This window comes from Nelusetta ayraudi, unplaced genomic scaffold (assembly GCF_046127955.1).
Source record: "Nelusetta ayraudi isolate G7.1 ecotype Tasmania unplaced genomic scaffold, CSIRO-AGI_Nayr_v1 ptg000097l, whole genome shotgun sequence".
NCBI classification, from domain to species: domain Eukaryota; kingdom Metazoa; phylum Chordata; class Actinopteri; order Tetraodontiformes; family Monacanthidae; genus Nelusetta; species Nelusetta ayraudi.
Genome location: NW_027466147.1, coordinates 1,567,360 through 1,592,500, shown reverse-complemented (window position 1 = coordinate 1,592,500; position 25,141 = coordinate 1,567,360). Strand labels below are relative to the sequence as shown.

Below are 25,141 nucleotides of genomic sequence, written 5' to 3'. Positions count from 1 at the left end.
TTGCTTATCACCTCCTGGAGGTCATCTGCCAATCAGAGGGCACACTTCCTGTTTGTCTCAAGCTAAAACCTACACGTCAACGCGGCAGAAGTAAGAACAAGAGAGCGTTTTCACTGGAAGGACGGACGGATGGACGGACGGACGGACGGACGGTTAACGAGCTTCAGGCCCACAGCTCGCTTCCTCCAGCCGACACGTACGCAAGGCAGCTGCAGAGACCACCAGCCCGCCGTCTGTTTACACTACACTCTGAACCCTCTCTGGGAGGAACGCTTCCAAACATGTGCAGCGGGTTCCGCATCTGGACGTACTGTATATTCCTGGAGGGCCCTCGCCGCTCATCAAAACCAAGGGACGCCGTCACTCTGAATTCCAGCCGTGACATTTTCCCCCGGTGCCGGCCGGCCGAGCCTCCCACCTGCAGACTGATCCAAAAGGGGCGCATTTTTTTCTTCTTCTCTCTCTCTCTCTCTCTCTCTCTCTCTCTCTCTCTCTCGAGCATTCCACCGCATTTCCTGTTTCGCTTGAAATGTTTGCACCCATTCGGTTCCCCGTATTCGAAATATCAGCCCGTCATCATCTCTTAATCAACCCCATCCGCCCCCGAGTCGGCTAACAACGCAGCGGAATGGAAAATCCTAAAGACGTCCTACTGAGTTTAATTTGTCTGGAGCCACAACAGTCCTCTTGAGGAGGGGTTATTAGCGAAGAGTCTGAGCAGGCTGAGCTCAACTACTGGGGCTGAAGATTGTATATGAAGGCACGTTCACAAAGGCGAAATAAGCCACTGGTTTTCAATGCAGAGGTCCCGCATGATGCTGTGACCTGCGTTCTGTGTCTCTGTCCAGGCAGTGGGCTCAAACAGAACAGGAGAAAAGTCTGTCTTTCACTGTGTCTGCCTGCTCCAGTGTGTGACACAAACTGGCCCTTTGTGATGTCACAGAGGGGACAGTTCTAAGCTCTAAGTGAAGTGAATGACTGCCCGAACAGCAACAATTAGGAATTTTAGGTAGTACTTTATAATAATGATCGTTTATAAAATATTTATAAGCTATTAGTGTATATATGTATATATATATATATATATATATATATATATATATATATATATATATATATATATATATATATATATACATATATATATATACGTATATATATATATATATATATATATATATATATATATATAATACATATATGTGTGTGTTTTTTCTTCAGATATCAGGAGGTCGTCAGGTACTTCAGGTTTTATTTTCTAGGCAAAGACACACAAACACTAGCTGGAACAGGGCTACGCATGGGACGGGCTGCAATAAATCCTGGAGTGTTTTCCCTGTCGGGGCTTGATTATTGACAGGAAAAGAGGGAAGCGTCGCAGCGGCAGGCAGGAGTCGGTTAAAGCCTCGCTGCCTTTTTTCTCCGGGACCAAACCTACAATTAGAGTATCAAATGTTGCTTCTGTTTAGGAAGGTGATGGCAGAGGTGAGGAAGGAGGGACGGCAGTAATTTTATGAGTGTGTGTGTGTGTGTGTGTGTGTGTGTGTGTGTGTGTGTGTGTGTGTGTGTTGTTTGGCAGCAGGTTTCGCAGGAAGGTGAGGGCTGGGAAACCAGGTGTTGCTGCGGCCAGGTAGGAAGGCAGGTGATTTTAACAAGCTTCCAGCTCCGAGTCGAGCGGCAGCAACTTAAGCGTGACCCTCCCACATCCTACCCCTCCCCCGCCCGGCCCCTCCCCTCACCGGACAGGTCTGAAATCCCAGGAATGTAATTAAAGCGCTGGAAAGCTTCAGGTGGTCAGACTTGGCGAGCCGGAGCAGCGAAAAACGTGCTGGAGGCAGATCAGAACTTCGGAACGACAACACGGCCCGAGTCCAGTCGTTCCCCGAGACGACGCTTTGGATTCAGCGGATTAATTAAGAACAAAATATTTTAAGAATCCCAAACTGCGTTGGGAAACGTCCAGGTGGAGGGATTAGGGATGTGTGACCCGACATTCCTGCACTGAGATGTCGACCGTTTCGTTATTTCGTCAGTTTTATTGTTAACGGCCAACTTTGATTGAACTTAAATAAGAGAGTTCAACTTGGGTAAATGAGTCATCCCGTGTATTCAGGTTGCTTTTAGCTGTCCGGAGTCAAGTTGATGCTGGAAGTGGAGAGAAGGTGATAATCTGACAGACTTTTCAAACATTCGCTCTTTGAAGAAACACTCGGATTTCCAAAGACTGCCCCACTCGGACCTTGTTAACCTGTGAAAAGCCACATCCTCAGCCTGTTTAAAGACTCTGTAAACACTCCACTGCACATCACGCTTCAGACGGACGTGCGCTAACACCGTAGCCGTGACCCACAATGAAATACGTGACGGCGGCCCGGCCCGAGACGGACTGATGGGACTCATGCGCCGCATAATGACTCCCTATGTAAACTGAGAGACGACTGCAAAAGTGCCATTATGCTTCATCATAATGACTGCTGAGCATGTGTTTTATACATCCTCGGCATCTCCCCGAAGGGCCCTCCGACGTGTGAGCCGACACGAGAACCCGTTCGCGGCGCTTTATGGGCGTCGCTTCGAGAAGCATCGCGCTTCTTTATGGGCGTCGTCATAAAGCGGAAAACGTGGCGCAGTGCGACGAGGCGCTGCAGACTTTGCTGAGCGTGCAGCGGACGCACTTTTGCAAGTTGCAGCACCGAGAGATAAGTCACGAGCAGCTAGAGGAGGACAAAGCCAACGGCTTGGGAGGTTTTCACAATAAGAGGGAAGCTTTTGAGCTTTAAGAAAAGATGTATAATATATTCAGCGCCTCGATGTGGCGGAATCACATCCCTGAGATGTTTTGAATAAATCAATGCAAGTGTTGACTTGTTGCCCTTCCCTCCTTCTTCTCTAGTGTTTCCCCTACAGCTTCTTCTCTGCAGCCTGAGAGGGTCTGACTTTTCTTCAGTCCGACTGGATCTCGACGCCGCTCGCCTCTCTAATCAGCCCGACACCGGCATGCCTTTGAATCCTTTCGGCCGGAGTTTTCTCGGGAACTCGGTCGGCAAGTGACGGCAAAAACCTCCATTCCACAGGTGAGACACGACACCGGGAACCCCTAACGTCAAACACAACACCCGATAGCGGAGGGATTGACTTTCTGGCTGCATACCTGCGCCAGGTGTACGCCTGCTATGTGTGTGTGTGTGTGTGTGTCTGTGTGTGTGTGTGTGTGTGTCGAGGGGGCAGCCAAGGCGGCAGCGTGCATGCGTGTGTGTCTTTCAGGATGTGCGGAGGCCCCGTGGATCACCTCAGGTTGCCCTCCAGAGGCTCGTAAAAGACGGGAGGGAAACACCTCAGCACCTCCACATCCTGGCTGGAGGAGACTTTCTGTCGCTCTCAGGTTGATTTGCTGCGGTGGGAAGTCGGAAAAAAGCCAGACCTCCGCCGTCACTGTCGCGGGCATTGTCGGGCCCGAACGCAACGGATCGCAACTGAGCGCCCGAACGACGAAGACGTGCGAGACAAATAAAATTGCGTGCGAGCGTTTGATGACAGGAAGAGACACCGAGTGGCTGCAAAACAGCAAAATGCACAAGGATGAAAGGGCCGGCGGTGATGGGCCGCAAAACTCAGGCTGGTGGAGGTTCACCACTTCACAGGACAGTCGCAAATACAAAATTTCATGCTGGGAATCAAAAAAATTGGGAGAATTGGTGGAAATTCTGGCTTCAAACAACATTGGAGTGCAGAAAGCGTGAGGATCAAACTGTACGCAATCTGTTTTTAGTTTCATCTGGATATTTAAGACTTTGGAGCTCAACTATAAAACACAACTGTGAGACAAGATGTTTTTTGTTTTTGTCAACTTAAAAACAAAATACTTAAAAAAAATATATATATATATATATATACATAAGAGAAATAACCAAACTCTTATACTGAAGACTATACTATAAGATACTTATAATGCATCCTGTTCATCTTAAACACAACTTACCTCTTTGTGTCCACACAAATGCGCACAAAAGAACTTAAGAATGAATTTTATTCGCCGCTGGGGAAACATAGGACAAGTGTATTTGAGTGAATAGTGACCGGTTGAATGGCAGCACAGTGTGTTGCTTTCACTGTCATGACGCCATCAGGGTGTGTCCGCTGCGTTTTGTCCTCACTGTAATTAAAAAGACCACTGAGATGACGTTCAACTCTTCTTTTGGGTCCCCTCTGGATCCGGTGTCTTTATTTTCGCTAATTTATTGCACGTTGGGTTTGGGATGGGGTTCATGTTGGGTTGGATTTAAAACCGCAACCTTGTATAAACCAGCACGGACATTAATCAGCATCTGAGAGACTCCAGCTATGGTCACAACCACGTCCATAAATGATGGACCAGTCACTTTGAATTTGGAAGAATATTGGACGGAAAGCAGGGAAACGGTTTTGAAAATGTAAACAACTTTCCTCCTGCAACCATCTGCGGCCCCCTGAAAACGCAAAGACGGAGCCCGTGGCAGATGCTTCTGGCGGGACTCACAAACATGTCACACAGAGAGCACGCAGGGGACAACAATGAAATATGTGTTTTCACAGGCCGCCGAGGCACGCAAGTGTCTGAATCACTGGAAAATGCTTGTTTTCGAAGGCTGTCACAGGACCAGCATGACATTTCTATCACGTCGGTGACCCCGCAAAGTCTAAATATACAAGCGGGGGAGGGGAGGAGATAGGCCGCACATCTTGTGAGAGCGTGTCTTTATCGTTTTCTCCCTCTCTCTTTTTCTAAAGCCCCTGCCGGACGTTAAACGCGAGGCGCTCGGGGGGGGGGGGGGTTTGCGAGGACAAACAGGCGAGGGATTCAGATTTTCCCGTTGGGAACTGGGAAGCGCTCTCGCCGTGTTTGTGTGTTCTGCGCCGTGCCGTTCCAACATCGCCACACCAACAGGGAGCCAATCACACGTGAGGCCGGAGCATGACTGAGCGCCGTCTGTCGCCTGTTTACGCCCCGGAGGACAGAATGTACAGAGAATGCAAATCGCGTGGCGGAGACACAAATCGGCCACACAAAGGAGCGTTTTGTGCCACCGGCCCCCGCCGGCCCAGTAACGAGGGCCGATAACGAGCATGAAGCCGACACGTGAGCGCGCGGGAGAGCCAAGCCGAGCGAAGGAGGCCAATATAGCACAGCTTCTTATCGCAGTGTCACAATGTGTCCAATGGCTGAATATATTGTAAAGTTCTCCGCGATATGTAGAATTAACTCATCATTTTTTTTGCTCTTGATCTTCATTTTCTCCTTCTTGTTTATAAGACAATTTTACCAACCGACAGCCACCAGGCTGTATAACAAACACTCAATCGCTAACATTTCAGTAAGGTGCAAATCATTTGAACAGACCATATAGATGTAAATATTTGTATTTATTCTATAAATAATTTATTTTATTTCTAGATTATGACGCAAAAGTCCTCAATGTGGGGTAAATGAAGGCATTCTATTCTATTTTATTTGATTCTATTCCATTTAACGTGAAATGATTGTACTGGTGTGTTTCTTGTATAATAGGTGCTTAGATTGTTGCGTTTGTGTAGTCGTGGCAAAGTTGTAAAGCTGGACAAGTTGTGTAACTTTTTTTGCTCTCTTGCATTTACTGGTTTACAGTTCTCCAATTCTATTATTCATTTTCAAAAGGAGACTGGAACTATCGGTGAATATTATGGCGTGATTCCATCTGGTGACACTTTCATGGTGTTTTCACTCAGACACAAAGTTTATCCTTGGATATTTTATGTCTCCGGTGTTTTATTTATTTATTTATTTTTTAACTGTGAGACTCACCTCTGCTCCAGAATACTTGTTGGTGCGAGTCACCAAGTCGTCCAGGGACACATTCTGGGCCACGGGCATGTTGCGGAACTGGAGGGAGAAGATCTCTCGTCGGGTCGGGCCGTCTGGAAGAGGCACGAAGACGATCCGGTCGAGTCGACCTGGACGCATCAGAGCCTGACGGAGGCAAGAAAAACAGAAAGAGGGCCAATTTATATTTTATTGAACGTCCCTGAAAAGCTTTGGGTTTGAACGTGAATAGGAAGCGTCGGCAGAATGTTCTCTGGCCCGCTGAGCCGAGCGTCACCGAGATGTAATAAATTCAACTTTTCAAACGCAAATCTGGTCCAAGATCAGTGTGGAGTCGCAGAAATACTGACGGCCTTTGACCAGCGGGAGACAGAAGCACTGAATCATCCTCCTCCGCCTCCTGCTGCTGCTGCTGCTGCTGCTGCTGCTGCTCCACGTCTGCGTTTTGACCACAACCGAGGACCAAACGCCCGAAACGCAAACTGTGAAATCGGAGTTTTTCCACCGCCGGCAGTCAGCGGGGAGACAATGTTGACGTTATCTGATAAAGCCTCCACTTCCTAGAGACCACGTCTCCGCGACCCCAAAACAGTCCTTGAGTACCCAAAGCTGCCGCTGTCTCGCTTGTCAGACGTTATTAAGTGGCAGGCGCCTCTCCAACGCAGACAGACAGGCAGGCAGGCAGGCCGGCAGACGGACGGACAAGTAGTCTCTGGTCTGGTCTGGTGACGAGTTGTGTGGCGACATAGACATTTTGTTTAGTTTGATTGGATCATCCCTTTAAAGCCCGGTTGCACTAAAGCAAAATGAATGAATAAATAATTTTCAAAAGTTTCTTCCACCGGTTGCACGTTCCCGGTGGGAAACCGAGCGAGCGAGGAGGGTGGGTGGGTGGGGTGAGGAGGGTGGGTGGGTGGGGTCTGGGGGGGGCGTGCGGCGACTGCAACTGACAGTTTCATTGTTGTTCTTTTCCCCGAGAGCCGCTGAGGCCTGGGGTTGTAAAGACAGTGGAGCCCCCCTGGCCTGGTGCCAGACAGGCCACAGCGGGGCCGGACCCTGGCCGGAGGAGGAGCCGGCGCGCTGGAGACACAGGCAGACGCAAGCCATGCAGGAGGTCACGTCAGGAGTGATCAGTGAAGGTTGGCGGGACCTGGAGGAGCAGCCTTTGAACTTCTTGTTTACGGAGCCGTCGGGAAGCGGAGCTCGGCCTGCTCCAAGCATCTCGCTGCACGCCTACCTTACTGGGATAAAGTTTGTGTTTAAGTCTGACAATCTACTATTTTTTTTTTTTTTTTTTTTTTAAGCAATAATGGTGAAATGATTGTCATGATGATGATGATGATGATGATGGTGAAATGAATGATTCGGATTGAAACTGAAATTCTAAACGTCTTTGCCATGATGTTGCACCACAGAGGTGACGTTTACAACACAGCAGTAGAAAACTCTGAGACTCAATCCTTTCTCAAAAGTACAAGAGTTTAACTTTTACGCCGTTCTTCTCTGCGCCTCGACACGACGAGCTCCCAGTTTACTGGGACGCCGGACAATTTCTACTGCCTTTTATCTCTTGCTTTTTTTGTGCGTCCCGGTGTATGTGTGCGGAACATGAGAGGATGGAAACTGGAGACAAACATGAGTAGCTACCCTTAGGTAACCACAACAGAGCCCTGGCTGGCTGACACACACACACACACACAAACACACACACACACACACACACACACACACAAAAGCAATGGATCATGGGAGGAAATGGTCTTGTTTTTCAGGCCCCTGGATTCTTCCACTCTGGAGAGGAGCCGCTGTGGCTGCGGGTGACGCCGAGCCATCGGCGTAAAGACAGATCAAGGGGAGCGACGTCACGACAGGGACTGGGAGGGTGGAGGCCTGCTGGCTGCAGGCGAGACCGACTGGGAGTGTGATGGACGGCACTGCCGAGGTCTGCAGCACGCACTCGCAAAGCGATGGCAAAATCGATCAAAACAGCGGCGGAACCGGGACCCGATGCGGCTCCTCTTCCAGGAGATGGACGGGTCTGGTGGGCGTGTACGAGGTACGATGACGGGTGCAATTGGGGGGTTGGAGGGTTGGGGGGCCGCAGTGTGCGGCTGTTTTGTCGCAGCAGGTCCAGCCAGTGTGGCAGCGGAGGACGTGCCAGGGACACTTCCTGAGTTGCTCTCCCCTGGAAGTACCTCGTGGCCCGGCGCCAACGTAAACCTGCTGACCCCCCTCTCACCAGTCCCACCACCCCGCCTAACCCTCCCTCCCCACCCCCACCAAAGGCACAGACACAGGCACTCCCATTCACGCTGGCAAACGACAAATGCGCAGACGGAGGCACGCACGTTCCCGGCTCCGGCTCTCCGTCTCTCGGCCCCTTTTCATTTTGGATCGACTCCTCCTGGTGTGAAGTCACCACCTGTTATCAGCTGTTATTTCTCTCAGCGTGTATAATGTGGAAGTGCCTGTGGCTCCAAGACACCCCCTCCCCCCACTCCCTCCACCACCACCCCCCACCCCCCCGGGGGGGGGGGAGGAGGAAAAGAAAAATCAAGAGTTGACTTGCAGCTTCCAGAGCTGCTAAACTCATCTGACTGCCCTGGAGGCAAAGAATGGATTTTTTTTTTTCAACCCGCCTCTTTCCTCTCAGCAAGAGCAGGAGGCCCATCCATCACCTAACAAGATACGCTTCCTGTTCTCAAGGATCCAAGGGTGGGGTGGTGGAGGGGGTGGGGGACCCCGGGGGACAAATACGGGGCTTGGCATGTTGGCTGAGTGGTGACGGACACTTTTTGTGACAGCATTGTTTCACCTGGGCTGGTCGGAGGGAGGCAGGGTGGGAGGGAATCGCTAAGCCAGACTGAGAGTCCCAGACGAGCCACTTGAGAGAACTATGGGGCCGACAAAATAAAACCCCACAAACAACCACGGCTAAGTGGCGCGGCAGACAGAAAGGAAAAAAAAAAAATCTTGGGTTTTACTTTGCAAGGTGATTCCTGCGTGACAGACGGCCTGCAGACCTCAGTGCTGCACTGACATAACAGGCATAGTTACGCATGAGCCATTAGCAATTAGAAATGGCCCGGGGCAAGAAATACCAACTGACTTCATGTCAATAGCGAAGCACTTATATGTTGGTAATTTTGCTGCTTTCTGCTGTGTAGCTCTCAGGAGGATGGTCACCATCTTTGGCTGGTCACAAGTGTTTGCTACGCCAACCCAGACCCCCCCGTGACCGTGGTGGTGGTACGTGGTGTTCAAGGCACTGTTGCCTAAACCCGAGAATGGATGTTTCCTCTACTGGCCAAATTGGATGCAAACTGGAACGCAGTTTCCAAACTGTTTGCTCCAACTCCGCTCAAATCCATCCGGTGCTGTTGGTGACCGTCGGACTTGGGGATCCTCAAGCCAGGCAAAGGTTTCAAAAAGAGCCGAGGCCCGAGCTGAAGGCCAAAGAGAGACACCCAGACTTCACAGCGCGGCGATTTTCACTGCCGATAACAACAGCGATCATTCCAGGCATTGCAATCCTCTTTGAGAAGTGATTACCCTCTAATGACAGATGACTTCCTCTCCGCGAAAGGCCAGCGCCTCTCCCTAAGCAGCGAGGAATGCTGGGAATCTTCTCCACAGAGCGTTGCCGCTGAGCACATTCTTGGCCGGCTCTAATCTGACCCGCTCGGAGCGACAAACTACGGGATGTTTACAAGCGGACGCCTCTGCGATTTTGGCCACCTCGTCCTCAAGAAGGAGGCTTTTAAAAGACGGCGTGCGGCCGAGCGGGGATGACGCACGCCTCGTCGCTGCAATCGAGGAAGATCAAGAAGCAGAGGGTCGACGGCGGCCAGGACGATGACTAACTTCTTCCCCGCACAGCTGGGGGGCTCTGGTCCACTGCTTAAAAGCCCCTTCTGTCTGTGTTTTTGAAGTATCTCGCGAGGCTGATAGCAGGCTGTCTGGCTCTGAGTGAGTGTCTTGCCCGCGGAGACGTCGGTTGACTTTGTTCCCCGCCTGGAGGCATCTGCTGCATGCGGTTTCCTAACCTGTCAGTCTGCAATCCTCGGAGGCCTCAGTGAGTCATAGCGACTTGGAGAAGGGCCACCCCGGATTTGTGCAGAACACACACCAAACAAGAAGAAAGAAAAATATGCAAAAAAATATGCATGGGGACCAAAGGGTGACAGCGACGGGTGACTGTTGCAGGTCGCATGCTGGACCTGCACGCTGGAAAACAACACGGCACAGTCGGTGCAATCGGGTTGCAAGTAATCCTTCAGAGGAATCCGTGCACTTGCACCTGCATCCAGTCTTCTGTTCAATCTTGTTTTTTTTCGTTTTTATTTGTAATTACCAGTTTTAAAGGTAACAATGCGTTGCGTGTCGTTAAAAGTTTTGTTTTCATACGCCAAAATCCGTTCCAAAACATTGAATCAACTGCATGACTCCCAGCTGCTGCGTTTGCAACGAGCTATTTTTAAAACATCCTCGACACAAAAGGTGTTGGCTTGATTGTAACTGGGCGTGCATCAAAACAGTGGAACCCTCTGATGAGGCAGAGGTACAATTTCATGAAAGGTTCCATTCATAACTTGCAATAATTAGGCGAACGCAAGTTTGCTCACGTCAGAGTTTGAAAAACACAACGCGGCATCATTTCACAACCACGACTTGGCAAAAGTTGGAGTCGTCAAATGTGAACAATATTCAGAACTTAGGAAATGTCATCCTTTTCTTACTTTTAGACTTCTCGCTTGCGCTCAACTCAACCTCATTTGTGTTGACCAACATTTTCATCCTGTTTCACAATCAGCATCGGGTGAACGTGTTTGAGGCAAATGACAAAATGTACCTTCGTACGTCCTGCACAGAAGCCCAGATTCATCGGGATCTGGACATTGTAGCCGTCAAATTTGTCTATACTTATTTTAAATCCTGCAGATATTGAGCCGTAGCTAAAGGAGACTAATAGTTCCACCGCAGAGCTTCGCACACCACATCCATCCTCAAAGAGATGACATAATTTTGGACGAGACCCGCTGTGTTCAGAGGGACGGCGGACCTGCTCTCTGTCAGTTCTGATTCCGATGCGGGACGGGATCAGAGGGGAAGCAGAGGGGGGAGAAAGAGAGAGTAAATCAGAGGGAGCTGGAGGGGAGGGAATAGCGGGGTGGGGTGGGGTGGGTTGGGGGGCGAGCAACCAAAAGAAAAGGGAGTGAGAGAGAGCGAGAGAGAGAGAGAGAGAGAGGCAGAGTTGGCAACCAGTCAAAAACATGAGAGGCTTTCACTCTGGATTTTGCCCTTGAGTCAAGCTCACATCCGGCAGGCGAGGCCACCGTGTCCAAGAACCAAATAACTCTGGCGCTGTTAACCCCCTGCTGTCCCGCACAGCCACAGACAGGAAGTCCACATTTGTAGTTTTAAAAGCGAGGCACAAAAAAACACGTGGACAGGTGATCCTACACAGCGTGACCCTCTCGGCATGCCCGGAACTGAAGTTCGACTGTAAATCCCGACATTCCAGCGAATGTCTGAGGGAGTGTCGCCCTGGGCCTTTTCAATTTCTGATGACATTCTATTATTCCCGTTTTAAAGAAAATGTTCCCTCTAGTTTTGTCGCCCGGACCAAAACTGGAAAAAAAAGTGGCGACCAAGAAACAAAGACACACATCAAAGAGGTTTTAGTCATTCTTTTGCGTCGACATATAAACTGGAAAGTGAGTTCACCCGAACTGCAGCTCCAGTCAAGTGACTGAACTCGCTCTAAACTCAGTTGGATGCTTCACAAAGGGGTCGGGATAATAGTTTCCTTTGGTTTCATCTTGGCTAATCTGCGGCTTTGTTTTAAAACCTGCGCCGGTTCGTCCTTCCTTTGCCTGCGCAGTCGACCGACTCGGTTCTCCCGCTGTCAGCGAGGCGGATTCCTCCGGGCCGCTGGTGAAAAGTTTTGGAGTAACAACCGTAGAACGTTCCATATGTTTCCCGGGAACATTTTAGTGTTTGCGTTTGACGCTATACGCTGCCGCCGTGGAGTTTCACAATACTATTTTTATTACGCGTGAGCTCAGCAGGAGACACAATTGTGTGTGTCAGTATGTGTGTGTGTTTGTGTGTGTGTGAGATGTTGTGCTTTCGCAGTGTTGTTGAGCGGAGGGTCATTACAGAATGAGATGTCACACCTCTTTTACCTTTTATGGCTTGTGTGTGTGTGTGTGTGTGTGTGTGTGTGTGTGTGTGTGTGTGTGTGTGTCGGTGTTGCGATCATATGGAGGCCAGGTGAAGAGGCTGAGACCGGGGAAGGAAAAGCGGTGGCAGCTGTGTTGCTCTCCTCCAGGGCCGGGTTAGTGGCTGAGCTGTGCAGTTGGCGAGGGCTCCTCACGCCGCCAACAGCTGCCCTGGAGGCCACCGTTTAAAAAAAAAAAGAAAGAATGAAGGAAAGAAAGAAAGAAAGTCTCCGAATCTGTCCAAACAACCCCCGTCTGGCCCGGCCCTCGCACCTCCATGGAAATAAAGAAAAAATAAAAAAAACGGCCACCACCAGGGAGGCCGTTTCATTTCGACAGGGACGGCGGGCGGAGTGCGTACGGGAAGGGAAGAGAGGGGGAAAAAAAGAAGGTGAAGAAAAGCAGAGGAAATTAGACGGCGGCCACGTTGAAATATCGACTCATTGGAGCCCAAAATAAAAAGTGAAAAAAAGAAAAAAGAGCAGCAGAGCGGGGCCGCCATAAAACAGCCGTGTGTTTGCTTTACAAAGAGGCGTTTCCTGTGAGCTGTCCGCAGTCTAATTCTGCCAGGCTTTACGTTCGGTGTGAACCCGCCGGGTCTGCTTCCCATAAACGGGTCCCGCGTGGCAGCTAGGACAACCGGCGGACAATAGATTTTTCTCTGACAGAAATGTGAAGTCGATTTTATTTTATTTTTTTCATTTCAAGCACAGTACGCTAATCTACCTGCCGTCGTAAAGAGTGGTGAGTAGACAGCAGCAACGAGCAAAGCTGCTTCACAAAGCAGAACCAGTGACGGCGGCGGTACATTGATTGGTGATCAAGTCATAGCTGGAGCTAATAAAACAGCCCAAAAAACACACAATGTGAAATATTCAAAATACATCAACAAATGAAACAAAAGAAAACAAAAACTCTTTTGTTTGTTTTTTTTTAAATAAAGCTATTCGGCTTCAATCCATGGAGATGCTGAAGAACCAGAGGCCCTCTTTTATTGGCTGAACCTCGTTGTCATGGAGACATTCAAAGTGGTAGATAGAATTTAGCGTCCGAACAATGGCTCCTTAAAGCATCGCAATATTAAAAAAAAAATGCCTGTAAGGAAAAAGTCCAAATCAACACAGCGGCGCTACGGCTACGATGACGCCTGAAGGGTCAGAGTGGAAAAAATTCACTTTACAATCCTGGTCGACGATGCTGAGGTGGATTTAGAGAATTTGTCTACTCACTAACTAACTGCACCCCTGCCTGCACACACGAGTGTGACAGCACACATGAACTCAATGCGTGCGTGCACACACACACACACACACACACACACACACACACACACACACACACACACACACACACACACACGCACACATGCACGCACGCACACAGAGCCAGACTGCAGGTGCCAGGCCCACCTCGGGGTCCCTGCCGGGCTCTCGTTAGGCCCGGTGCCATTCAGGCGGCTCCTAACACGCAACCCCGAGTGCTTTGTGTTTCTCTGACAGCCCTTGTCATTCTCTCCGTGTTAGAGGTGGAGAGGAAAAAGGAGAAGAAGAAAAAGAAGAGGAGGAGGAGGAGGAGGAGGAAGAAGAAGAAGATTTTGATTTTTATAACCACGCTTTATTTACAAGAACAAACACGGAAATGATGTGCCTATTTTTACAAAGAGATGGAAGAAGAAGAAGAAGAAGAAGAAGAAGAAGAAGAAGAAGAAGAAGAAGAATGTAATTCTGATTTGCAGCGATTCAAAACGCAATAAAAATTTGTCAACGACTGAGGAAATGTTGTATTTGCCTTCAGAAGTTGATTTTTCTTAATTCGGCAAAATCTTCTTTAGACTTTTTGTGATTTTTCTCTCCAAGTTTCTGTTTTGAAGCGGTGGAATGAAGTCATTAGAAACATTCCTGATTAAGGGACGCACGCTAGTCTTAACAAAACACATACACAAACATGCTCGCACACACATAAACACACACACACACACACACTTGAACTCTCACATATGCCGCTGCTCACAGATTCCTACTGAAGAGACGAACATAAACAGGCACGTTGCTGAGTGACAGAGTCGAGTCGGGCGGATCAGTTTCCACTTCCGTGAAATCTAAACATCAGCTTGTTTACCTTCGTCCTGGGCTGAGACTGGGCCAGGGTGACAGAGAGGAAGCAGTGTGTCGCTGCGTCTGTGTGTGTGTGTGTGTGTGTGTGTGTGTGTGTGTGTGTCCAGAAAGACAGACAACAGTTAAAGGGACAGCGACAGAAGGGAAAAATGCTCTTTGCTGTGGTAAAAAAGCGCTGAGGCCGGCGCTACAGAGACGTCTTCATCACTTTACGGTGCAGTCGCATCAGCTTGGGAGCCAGAAATCAGGGCTGAGAACGGCTGGATGGATTTTATTTGACCATGTGACAATCGCAAGACGGCTGCGCCCACTGTTGCTGCAGTCGATCATATCTCTTACAATATGTCTGGGACACTAACTAAACACAACTTGCAAAAAAAAAAGTAAAAGATTTTACTTAAAAGAGCTCAAATTATTCTTAAGATTGGTTGACTTTTTGGAAATGACGCCCCTGTCGTTGAAACAGCACCGCCAGCTGGCCTGGTGTAGAATTACATTTGGTTGCCTGCCCGACACCTTCTCATGAGGACACGCCTGTCTTTGTCCCCTCTCCCACAGTGATCTGGAAACTGGTCAGCCAGTCAACCCGGGCCATTCTCCCCATTAAAAGTCAGTGAATCATAAGAATCATTTTGACTGGTTTTCTCTGCCAATGTTTTCTGATTTCCTGATCTCAGCTTTCACTTCCTGCTGAAACAATCGACTGAGGGTCATTCAAGTTCCTGTGACATTTCACACAAGCTGACATGCTGACTCCAGGTGAGCGGGCACGACAACGAGCAAGGAAGCAAACTCATATCTAATAGGCTATGTCCAATTATTAATTTCAGTTAAATAAAGGAGTAATTAGCGGTGTCGAGTGAGTATAAAAGGGATTTCTCGGATGAATTGTTGTGGTTGGCAGTTTTCACCAGCTCAGTGGTAGGTTGTGGGTTCAATTCCCCGGTCGGGTCACACCAAAGACTGTAAAAATAGTACCCATTGCCTCCCTGCTTGGCACTTAGTATTCGTGGTTGGACTTGGGGCGGGGGGGGTTAGATCACCCAATGATTCCCGGGTGTGGCGCAATTGCTGCCTTAGTTTGAGGATTTCCAGTAAAAAATTCCAACAAACAAACCAAACCAATCGGATCAGGGTCTGCCAGTAGGGACTTTTAAAATGCGGCTCTAGAGCGTCCGCTCGCATCTCCCGACGTGCGCAAACCAATGGCGGCCAGCGCGACACGTGCTAATCTGCAACGTCAGAGCAATTAGCCTTAACCTACTGCACCGGAGATAAAAGGGGAACGGGGAGAACACAGAGAGAGCAGTTTGAGAGGCAGGACGGAAGGAAGGAAGGAAGGAAGGAAGGGAAAAAAAAAAATCCCCCACCCCAGCATGTGAAAACCTGTGTCAGATTTCGCCACAGACAAGGTCACCCCCTCCGCTGGTCTCGCCTCAGCGCTCCGGCTCGGTAATCAGATCCGGCGGCAGGGACGGCGACAAAACCAGTTCCCGTCGCGGCGGCAGCCGAGGTGCCCGCTTGGGTTTACACGCCCACTGGGTTTACCACACCTCTCTCTCTCTCTCTCTCTCTCTCTCTCTCTCTCTCTCTCTCTCTCTCTCTCTCTCTCTCTCTCTCTCTCTCTCTCTCTCTCTCTCTCTCTCTCTCTCTCTGTGTCACAGTCGCTCTGCTTTTGAGATACTCTCGTTCCGACAATTCCGATTCGACAACTCGCGCCTCTTCGCTTCAAGTCGAGATGAAGAGGCCTGGTGCGTCTCGGCGTGACGCTCGGCGTGCTTGCCATCGCGCTCGCGCCTATGAAACGCGGCGTAATCCCTTCCAGCTGCCTCCCTCACTCACCCACCGACCGACCCTCCTCCGCCTCCCCCACCGCCACCCTCCCCTTCTTTTTTCAGGGGAAACTGTAGCTCGTATCTCCGCCGAGTGCGTTTGCCACGGGGGCCCCGGGCGGATTCATCCTGTTGACAGCGCCGAGCCTTTTAGGCATCCAAAACACAGTATTCCCTTTCAGGTGAAGGACCGCTGGCGGTAGGGGCGGGGGGGGTGGGGTGGCAGGGACGGTCCCGAGGCGGACTTCAGACCTCCAAACTCAAGGTCCTTCGTCCCTCGGCCGGAAACAAAGAGACGGTACGAGACAGACGGTAGCGAGGGAGGGGTACGAGGGGTGAAGGAGAGGAGGCAGAGAAGGAAGAGGAGGAGGAGGAGGAGGAGGAGGGGAGGGAGGGAGGGGAAAAACACAAGGGCACAAAGGAGTGCGTAATTAAGACAGGAAATGGGAGAAGAGAGGAGGACTCTGGGGGCTTTCAGAAAAGAGGCTGGCCAGGGTCGCTTTTCCACAGAGCGGAGGAGCCGGGGCCGATACCCGAGCCGTCTGAATGGAAATCAGATAATCTGTTCACACAAGGCATGGCCCAGATCCTGCCTGCAGACTGACACGGATAGGCCAGTTCCTGTTCCAATCCGCCGCGGTGGCACAAAGTGTTGCCGAGGCAACCAGCTGTTCCAGCCAAACTTTGCCTCTCCTTCCAAGAGCCGGCGGCTAAAAAAACGACAGGTGGGGCCGGGCAGGGAGGCGGGGAGAGGCAGCGCTGGGATGGTTTGGGGAAGAGGGAGAAAACACACACATACACACACACACACACACACAGGCACAGGCACACAAGCTGCGGCTCAGTTGCTTGGGCAAAGTTGGCGGCAGCAGCGGGAGTTGAATTTGCATTGGAGCAGAAACGCTGCTTGCAATCTGATTGGCAGAGATCAATAAGGAAATCTCTCTCTGCCGGGAAAACCGGTTCTTCCAGTCGGAAGGTAACGGACACGAGAGCAGGTGAAACAGCGAGCGATAACGTGTGATAACACATCTGCCCACGTACCTGGACTCACACAGAGGGTAACAAAGTTGAACACATGACACTCACAAAAAAAAAAGTCCCTGCACATTAACCATTAACATCTGGTTGATTGTTCATGTTAATTGTCAAAAAGACAGTCAATGAAAACCAGTAAATAATAATCCAAAAATAAAGATAAAAACTGAACCTTTGTCATCGTGAAATTTCCTTAAAATTTGGTCCAAACTGTGCAGTAGCTGTGTTCCCCCCGCAGACGCTGCTGGAATTGGCCTTTCCATTACTACAGGGAATAATCCGGGATTAGTGAGGTTTTGTTCTGTCTATCTGTCGCCGTTAGTCATCGGCAGCAGGTGTCCTCATGTTACCCGACAAATAAAGAACTTCCATCAAACAAACACTCAAGATTTGTTTTTTTCAAGTGGAGGCCGTCACTCCTTGAAGCTTGTGTTTGTGATTAGCAAGTATTGTGTTTCAATATTGTGTTTGGGATCTTTAGAATTTTCAGTCTTTGAGTATTTTACACTCTATCCACCCTGTTTCTATGGACCCTTTGTGCTGTGTCTATAAAGTAAACCTGAGGGAGAAAAAAAAACAACCTTTTATGTATTTATTTTTTCACCAGTGGCACTTTTGTCTACATTTACTTTGTGTTTGGTCTCCTGGAGAAATCCTGTTGGCAATGACTGTGCTGAATGAGTCTGGCCAGTCAGCGGTTCAATAGCGGGAACTAAAAAACAACAAAAGTTGATGCCGTACTTTTCGTCCCACGTTAAAGCAGCCGCGCGATCACACTTCCAACCCGTCCCCTATAATCTTACTCCTAACACATTCTACAATTACACGTCCTGAAAATAGTGGAAACACCTCCCTGCGCCAAGTCCAACAGCCTCCCTGTTCCCCACAGCCCCTCATCCGCCGACTCCGATGCTCCGACCCCCCGAAACAGACACGTTTTTTGAACAGCTTTATCCTCATCTAGATTTTTGCCCACTTTGTCACAGCGCCGTTCGCTCGCCGACCCGTCCGACGAGGTGTCGGGATCAAACTCTTCCTACAGTCCCATAAAAGTGTTATTTACAATGGACCGAACAACTTTTATAGATTCCCCTGGAGGTGAAGGAGAGGCCAAGGCTCTAAATCAGAGCTGCTTAACGCCGCCGTCGCAAAACCCCCCTTTCCCCCCCCCATTAAAAGTCTGTTCATATTTTAAGAGTGGCGACTTAACAACAAGACGGAACAAATCTGCGGTAATAAAGGCCCAGCGCTTGACCCACGTTTTCCCAACCCCCTCCTTACTCCCCCACAGGCTCGCCCTTTGATTATCAAATATCTCAGCAGGATTCAGGGGGGAAAAAAAAGAGGGAAAAAAGAAGTTGTACACCTCCTCCGGGACCTCCACCTCTGCTCCCACTTCAAGAGGGCAGGCGGTGCGACATGCAGCGGCGTACCGCAGCTCAAACTTCCCCTTCCTCTTGAGGGGAAGCCATTTTATTGTGTTCCACTGAGATAATTGCCAATCCTTTAAATGAAAGGCTTTTTTCCTCGGCGTGCTCTGGTAATTACTAGATACGCAGCAAGGGTCTGGCACGGGGGGGGGCGGGGGGGGCGGAGGAGGGAGAGGAGGGGGGGGGGGAGAGAGAGGAGAAGAAAACATGACAGGCAGGTATTAAAATTCAATGGGTGGGGCAGGAAGGAAGTTGAGAGAGGGATGTGTTGAAACAGAGAATGAGGGACGGCGGGAGGGAGGCAGGCTGAGCTGCTGGAGCCTCCGTTCGGGTTGGGAGGAAGGACATGTTTATGGTCTGAGGGTTTTTTTTTTTTCTAACCCCTCTTTTTTTTTTTGATCTGGTAGAGACATTCTGCCAAGCGCCGAAGACACATCTGCTCCCGGTCGATCGTTTGCCACGGTAAGGTAATTTATGTGGTGACGGCCGACCTCCTTTCGCTAAATCACTGGTCCTTTTTTTAGGAACTTCCCCATCAAATTCGGAGCAGCTGAGCCCGGCTTGAATAATCCCTTCAGACAGCGCAAATTACACACCGCGCTTCCTCCTCCTCCTCCCTCTCCTCCTCCTCCTCCTCCTCGCCGCCGCCACCGCCGCGCCGAGGAATGTCTTCCCTCGGCGATGATGGAGAGATTGAAAAGCAAGGCGCTGCTGCAAACATGCAGGTACACACCTCAAAGGTTTGGCGTACGTTTCGCAGGGGCCGCCCGCGTGAATCACCCCGGGTGAGCGACGCGCGACAGAGGCCAAAGGAATAATTGCGGGGTGCGAGCGGCTGGGATGGCACTCTTATTAAGCGGTCGCCGCTTATTCGCGGCTCGCTGATAGACCGCCGCCGAGCTTCCGCGTTGATGATCACTTGCAGCGACAAATAACAAAGCCGGCCGTTCGGGATCGTGAGAGATGGATGAGTTTGAAACCTGCCGAACGGGTCGACTCGTCGGCGCGATTTCGCAAGAGGAGGAACCCCACGTGCAGGCGGTCTGGCTCGCGCATTTCCTCTCTGGAACGGAGACAAAACAGCGCAGCACAATGTAGCGGTGTGTTTCAGTCATCAAAGTGTCTTCCGAGTGTGAGGAGTCCTACGCAGGGGCGACCCACAGAGAGAAAGGGTCCGATGGAGACCAAGAGCTGCAGGCAGGGACGTCACAGTGAAACCAAAGGCGACAAGTCATAGAATATATATTTTTTTTTCTTCTTTTTTTTCTTAGTGCTGCAAGGAAATCAAGATCAAGGGAATATAAATGACCTTCCAGAACAAATCACCAAACAACGACAGATCATGCAATCTCCAAAAATCTTGCAACCTCACCAATGTTTGCCAAAGGCAATTTTACTGCTACACAACAGCAACATAAAAAAACCCACGACTCCCAAAGATACAATAAAAACCTCACACATAATGAGATGTGTAACAAATAAGCACAAACAAACCTTGAAAAAAGTTACTCAAGGTTTTTCACTCAGCCGGGAACCCTCATAAGCAGCCAATACTGCACAACCGCCCAGGAGGGGCGGGTGGAAATGACCTCGGGCCCCCTGGATGACCAGGGGTCCAAAAATGTGAGGAATTCGCTTCATTGGTGTACAATATCAACAAAGACGGGGCTTACACTAGGCGCTTTACACGCGTCTGCGTCCTGCAGCAGTGCACCGCAGAGGGTCCGCAACAGGAAACTGTATATCAGCCGTTGGGTGGAGGAGGGCTGGGGGGTCGTGGTGATGGGGGGGCACCGCTGTTACTCAACTTAATTTGGCCCAAAGTGTTGGTGCAGTTGTCCCGCGGTGTTGACAGGTATGGCTTTTCTATCTCGAAACTATCAAATGATCCCTTTACATGCCATCAGGTATCATTTACACACTTTCCCTTATGGGTCCCTGACCATGGAGAATGGCCCTTCAGATACCTAGAGAGGCCCCCGGCTTGTCAAAGACTGGCCTGTTGAGAGCTCGCCGGGCCTGGTGGTGGTGGCGGCGGCGAGAAGGAAAAAAAAAAACGTGCTCTTAACTTGTTAAGCGACACGGAGGGGAGGACAGGCCGTAGCAAGGTGAGGGGAGGAGCGTTGGGGGGGGGGGGGAGTGGAGGTCAAGACTCCCAACAATGGCCCCCTCTCACGTCGGGAGGGCCCATCAGTTAAGTGTGTTTTCCTGCAATTTGAGAAAGTGGAATCTGGTCAAATTGGTGTCCTCTTGAGTTCCGGCCGCGTGAGTTATGCGACTATATGGGAGTCTGGGGGGTGGGGGCGGTGGAAGGGTGAGGCGTGAGGGTGACTGGGAGGGAGGGAGAGAGGGGGCGGCGCTGCCTTAATTGATGGTTCCAAGTCTCGGGCCAGAGGAGTGAAACCCCTTCAGCGGGAGCAGAGCCGAGCCGAGCGGAGCGACGGCATTCCAGGTCAGACTGGCCGTCTCCGCGGCGACAGCCAGGGGTCGGGGGGACGAGGCTGGCTGCCGGAAATGGATACGGAGCGACGGGTCAGCGCCGCGGGCCACGAGGCGGCAATGCGCCGCCGCGAGACCTCCACCACCACCACCACCACCAGCCTTCGGCCGGCGCGAAGAGATTTGATATGGCAGCTTATCCGAAGGGTCGAGGGGTCGACGCAGGCGTCAACAGCTCGCCGGCGGGGCGCATGGTTATAGCTAATCAATGCAGCGGCGCTGCCGGCCCAAGGCAGCCAATAATCAGACTCACATGACACCAAACTGTCGTCATCTCTGAGAAATAATTCATAAATAAATAAAAAAAATAACTCTCAAAAGTCGACACGTGCTGAAGGTCAGTTTGGAAGCTAATTTGAGCCTCAAAGGCCCCGAGTGGAAGATTCAGCAGCAACCGATGACTGAAAAAGCTAAAAAACTTTGTGGTTCCACTATTTTTTTTATAACCCCCCACACACACTCATATTTTATAAAGGACCACAAACAGTCTTAGTTCAGCATTATGTGCAACAGTTCCTGACGAGACGGCATTCAGAGAATTCCGACATTAAAAAATAATCACACATTCTGTTCTTCTGTGATTTATGGAGCAAATTAAAGTGGTTAATCTCCGGCTCTCTGGACCCCTTGAATCATCCCCCAGGAGCCCATTGGGGGCCCCGAGACCCCACTGACACAGATGTGTGTGTTTATCCAACCTTAACCCCGGGCTCCCTTTACCTCCCAATTCCCGAAAGCTTCCACTGGACGACTTTTGGCATCTTCCGTTGGCATTCATACCAAGTACGCAATAAGCAGTCCTTTCCAATAGTTTCCAAATCTGAAACAGTTGTTGGTTTTGTTTGTCTCTGCGCTTCCTTGAAATGACAACGTTTCACTTACTCACGACTGCACGGTTGCGCCTGCTAATGAAATGAGGCGGAGGTGCGGCAGGCACACGCTCGGCTTCCTGGGCGCACGACGCCGACACGACCCAACCCGATCGATAAATCAGGAGCAGGAGGCGTCTGCAGATCAGGAGGTAATAATTGCATTATATGCAGCGCCGTCGTTTCAGTCAACTCAGCAACGCCCTGTTTGCATAGACTCGCATCCTTCCTTTTACAAGGGGCATATTCTTTTACAGTCCTGACCTTGGGTACGCCGGGTGAAACGCAACACCGCCCACCGGTCTATTTCTGTATTTGTCTTACAGTAAGCTGCCGGTAATTGAATCGCACTCTCCGGGACCGCCGGACATGAATGGTGCTGCGTCCGCACTCACACACTCGACCGGCCGGCGGCGGATCAGAACAAGGAGTAATCGTGCAGATTCCGTTAAAGCCGACCAATTAGATTAGTTTTTTTTTTGTTTTTTTTCACCCTCCTTGTTTTGTGTTTTTTTGTGGCCAGATTTTACCTCTCGGGTGAAGTTCAACACTCGCCATCCGGTACTTTACAATCACAACCCGAGAAGGTACAATATTTGAAAAGCTTTAACGTGCAAAGGAGTGTGACACGTCTTAAGCGATAGAAAAACAAAGCTGCGGAAGTCGATATTGGCGAGCGGATTTGGCGGCGAGCTAAATTAGCATGACTCATAGAGCTCAGCACGCAGCGCCTTTGCCCGTTTACACCCCAGAAGAGCTATCAAAAGGGAGGAAACCAAAGAAGAAAAAAAAAGGAACACAAGGTTCATCTGTGCACTTGAATGATAAGAGCAAAACACTGAGGAGGAGCAAAAGAAAGGAGGCTGCCCCGACTACTGTCATGCCTTGTTTGTAAGAAATCTGCAAAAATTAACCGCACCTCTGGTGGTTGTGTAACAGCTCCGGATCTCGGTGATTCCCTTTGGCAAGGAAACAAAAACCCTCAGTTTCTAAAGATAGATAAACTGGTCTATTCGCATGCTGTCAACTGCTTAATCGCAAAACCAACAAACCACAAACTGAAAGTCACTGTGCTTCCCGGCAGCGAGCCTCCGCGCTCCTCCACCTACGAGGTCGGACCGGAGCGACCGCCGCCGAGCTTCATTGGAAACAGGCAAAGAAAAGAAACTCAATCAGACTTTTGGAGGTCTGTAAATGAGGAGTGAGGGTTTGCAGAGCCTCCAAAGCCCCCCCTGCCCCCCGCCATCCGCTATTAGTGAAAGTACCCGAGATTATCGCGTGAAAATTGCACAAACAATTCTTCCAGGCTGCAGCAGCAGCAGCAGCAGCAGGGCCAATCAGCTGCACGGAAAACAGTAGAACGCTTGCCGGCTGCCATCTGCTTGCAATTTCACATTAAAAAAAAATCCACGGCGGGAGCAGAGGTCCTATGAGATAAGCATCTCCAAGGCCAAAACTCCTCTCAGATGAGGGTCCCCCACCCACCCCCCCCGCTCTAATTTTCAACCATTATTTATATTTACGTCCTCTGTTTGTGAGCGAGGCGGCGGGCAGCGTGCAGAGGAGAAGAAGCCGCCGGTGTGGCTACGAGCGCTCACGGTAATGCAGAAAGTTTTCAAGCCGGCTCTTAACTTGGGGGGTCCGGCGGACGTGGAGGGCCGACAAGAGAGAAAAGAGAGAGAGGAAAGCAAACAAAAAACAAAACAAAACAAAACAAAACAAAAGAGCGGTACAGGCGCTTATGGGCGCACGCGTTCAGGTTTAGCAGGCTGCTGCAGTCTGCGCCCGCGATCGGACCCTTTGATAAGGCGCCGCTGATGGGCTGTGGAAAAGCGTTTTATCACTGGGCCATGGTGGCGTGCATAGGAGCCGTGAACCTGCGCTAAATAAATATGCTGCGGCGGCACACACCCAGCAGAGAGAGGGAGGGAGAGAGAGAGAGAGAGAGAGAGAGGGAAACACACACACACACACACACACACACACACACACGCAGCCCTTGTGTTTGCAACACCTTCCCTGCAGATTATCTGTGTGAAAGAATGGCAGGATCTGGGGGCTTTTTTCTCCTCGCCTCCCTGCTTCTCTTTGCATGTGCATGTGTCGTATCTCCGTGCCCCCCCCCCCCTTCATCCCCCTCATCCCCCTCACTCAACCCGAACTACACACACGCATGCACTCATTTGCACTCTCTCTCTCTCTCTCTCCCCCCCCCCCTCTCTCTCATCCCACCGGCGGCCGGCCCGTCCCACTCCTGCTCTTTTAGTCCTTCCTCTGTGTTTCGCCCGCCATGCCTGAGTTGCAAGGTGAGGATCACAAAAGGAACACCTGGCAAACACGGATGTGGCCCTCTCTTCTTCTCATTGTCGCACGCACGCACACACACACACACACACACACACACACATGCTGCCTCCCCCTGTTGACTCCCTTTTTCAGAGGGACGCTCGCAAGAATGGCAAACAAGGCTTTCAGCGCTGGGAGGAAAGAGGAAGAGAAGGAGGAGGAGGAGGGCCCGGCATTACCACCACACCACACCACACCACACACCCACACACACACACACGCACAGCACCCACACACACGCACAGCACTCACTCCCTTCACGCCTCCCCTCCCTCCCCAGCTCGCCTTTCACACGGCAGGAAGTGCTATTCAGACCAGGAGCTGCATGTACATGTCCCCGTGAACCAGTAACTCCTCACTTCTTTTGTCTTTTTTTCTCGCTGAGCGCACTTATGTAGGCGTGCGTGCATGCGCGTGCACGTTCCTGTGTGTGTGTGTGTGCGTGTGTGTGTGTGTGTGTGTGTGTGTGTGTGTGTGAGCTTGAGAAATCCAGACTTGGGAGGGAGGACGGGATGAGCTGCAGCAGACGGTATGAACGAGTGGAAAGAGGGAGAAATCTTAAGGTCGGACGTCTGCCTTGTCTGAAAGGAACTTTGGGAGAATTTATTTCTAGAAGCTATAAAGTCTGTCAGAGTTTGGGATCCTGGATGTGGCTCCATGAAGTGCGAGAAGCCAGAAGCATCTACTGGAGAACCACCTCCATCACATCTCTGCTGGGACGAACGCAGTGACCTTCACCTCCCCTGCACAGCAGCTGGCCGCGTCTTTTATTTATCTTATTATGACTGTCAGCAAACTGATAAGAACACGTGGAACACCGCGACCAAGGCTCTTAGGATCTCCCTCGCAAACTTTCATTCAAACGGTGACCTTATATCTTTTTGTTGTGACTATATTTAATGAAGCCGTGCCCTCCGACAACCGCTAAGCGCCTGTTGAAAGGAAAGCAATCT

At 50.5% G+C, this 25,141-nt stretch overlaps 1 protein-coding gene across 1 annotated transcript in view; it reads right to left on the bottom strand.

Annotated features, from left to right (window-relative positions):
• afg2a (AAA ATPase AFG2A) overlaps positions 1-25,141 on the bottom strand; it is a 100,368-nt gene that overhangs the window by 12,839 nt on the left and 62,388 nt on the right. The window contains exon 16 of the mRNA XM_076048210.1: positions 5,819-5,983. Coding sequence (XP_075904325.1) covers positions 5,819-5,983 — 165 coding nt within the window. The remainder of the gene's footprint in view (positions 1-5,818; positions 5,984-25,141) is intronic.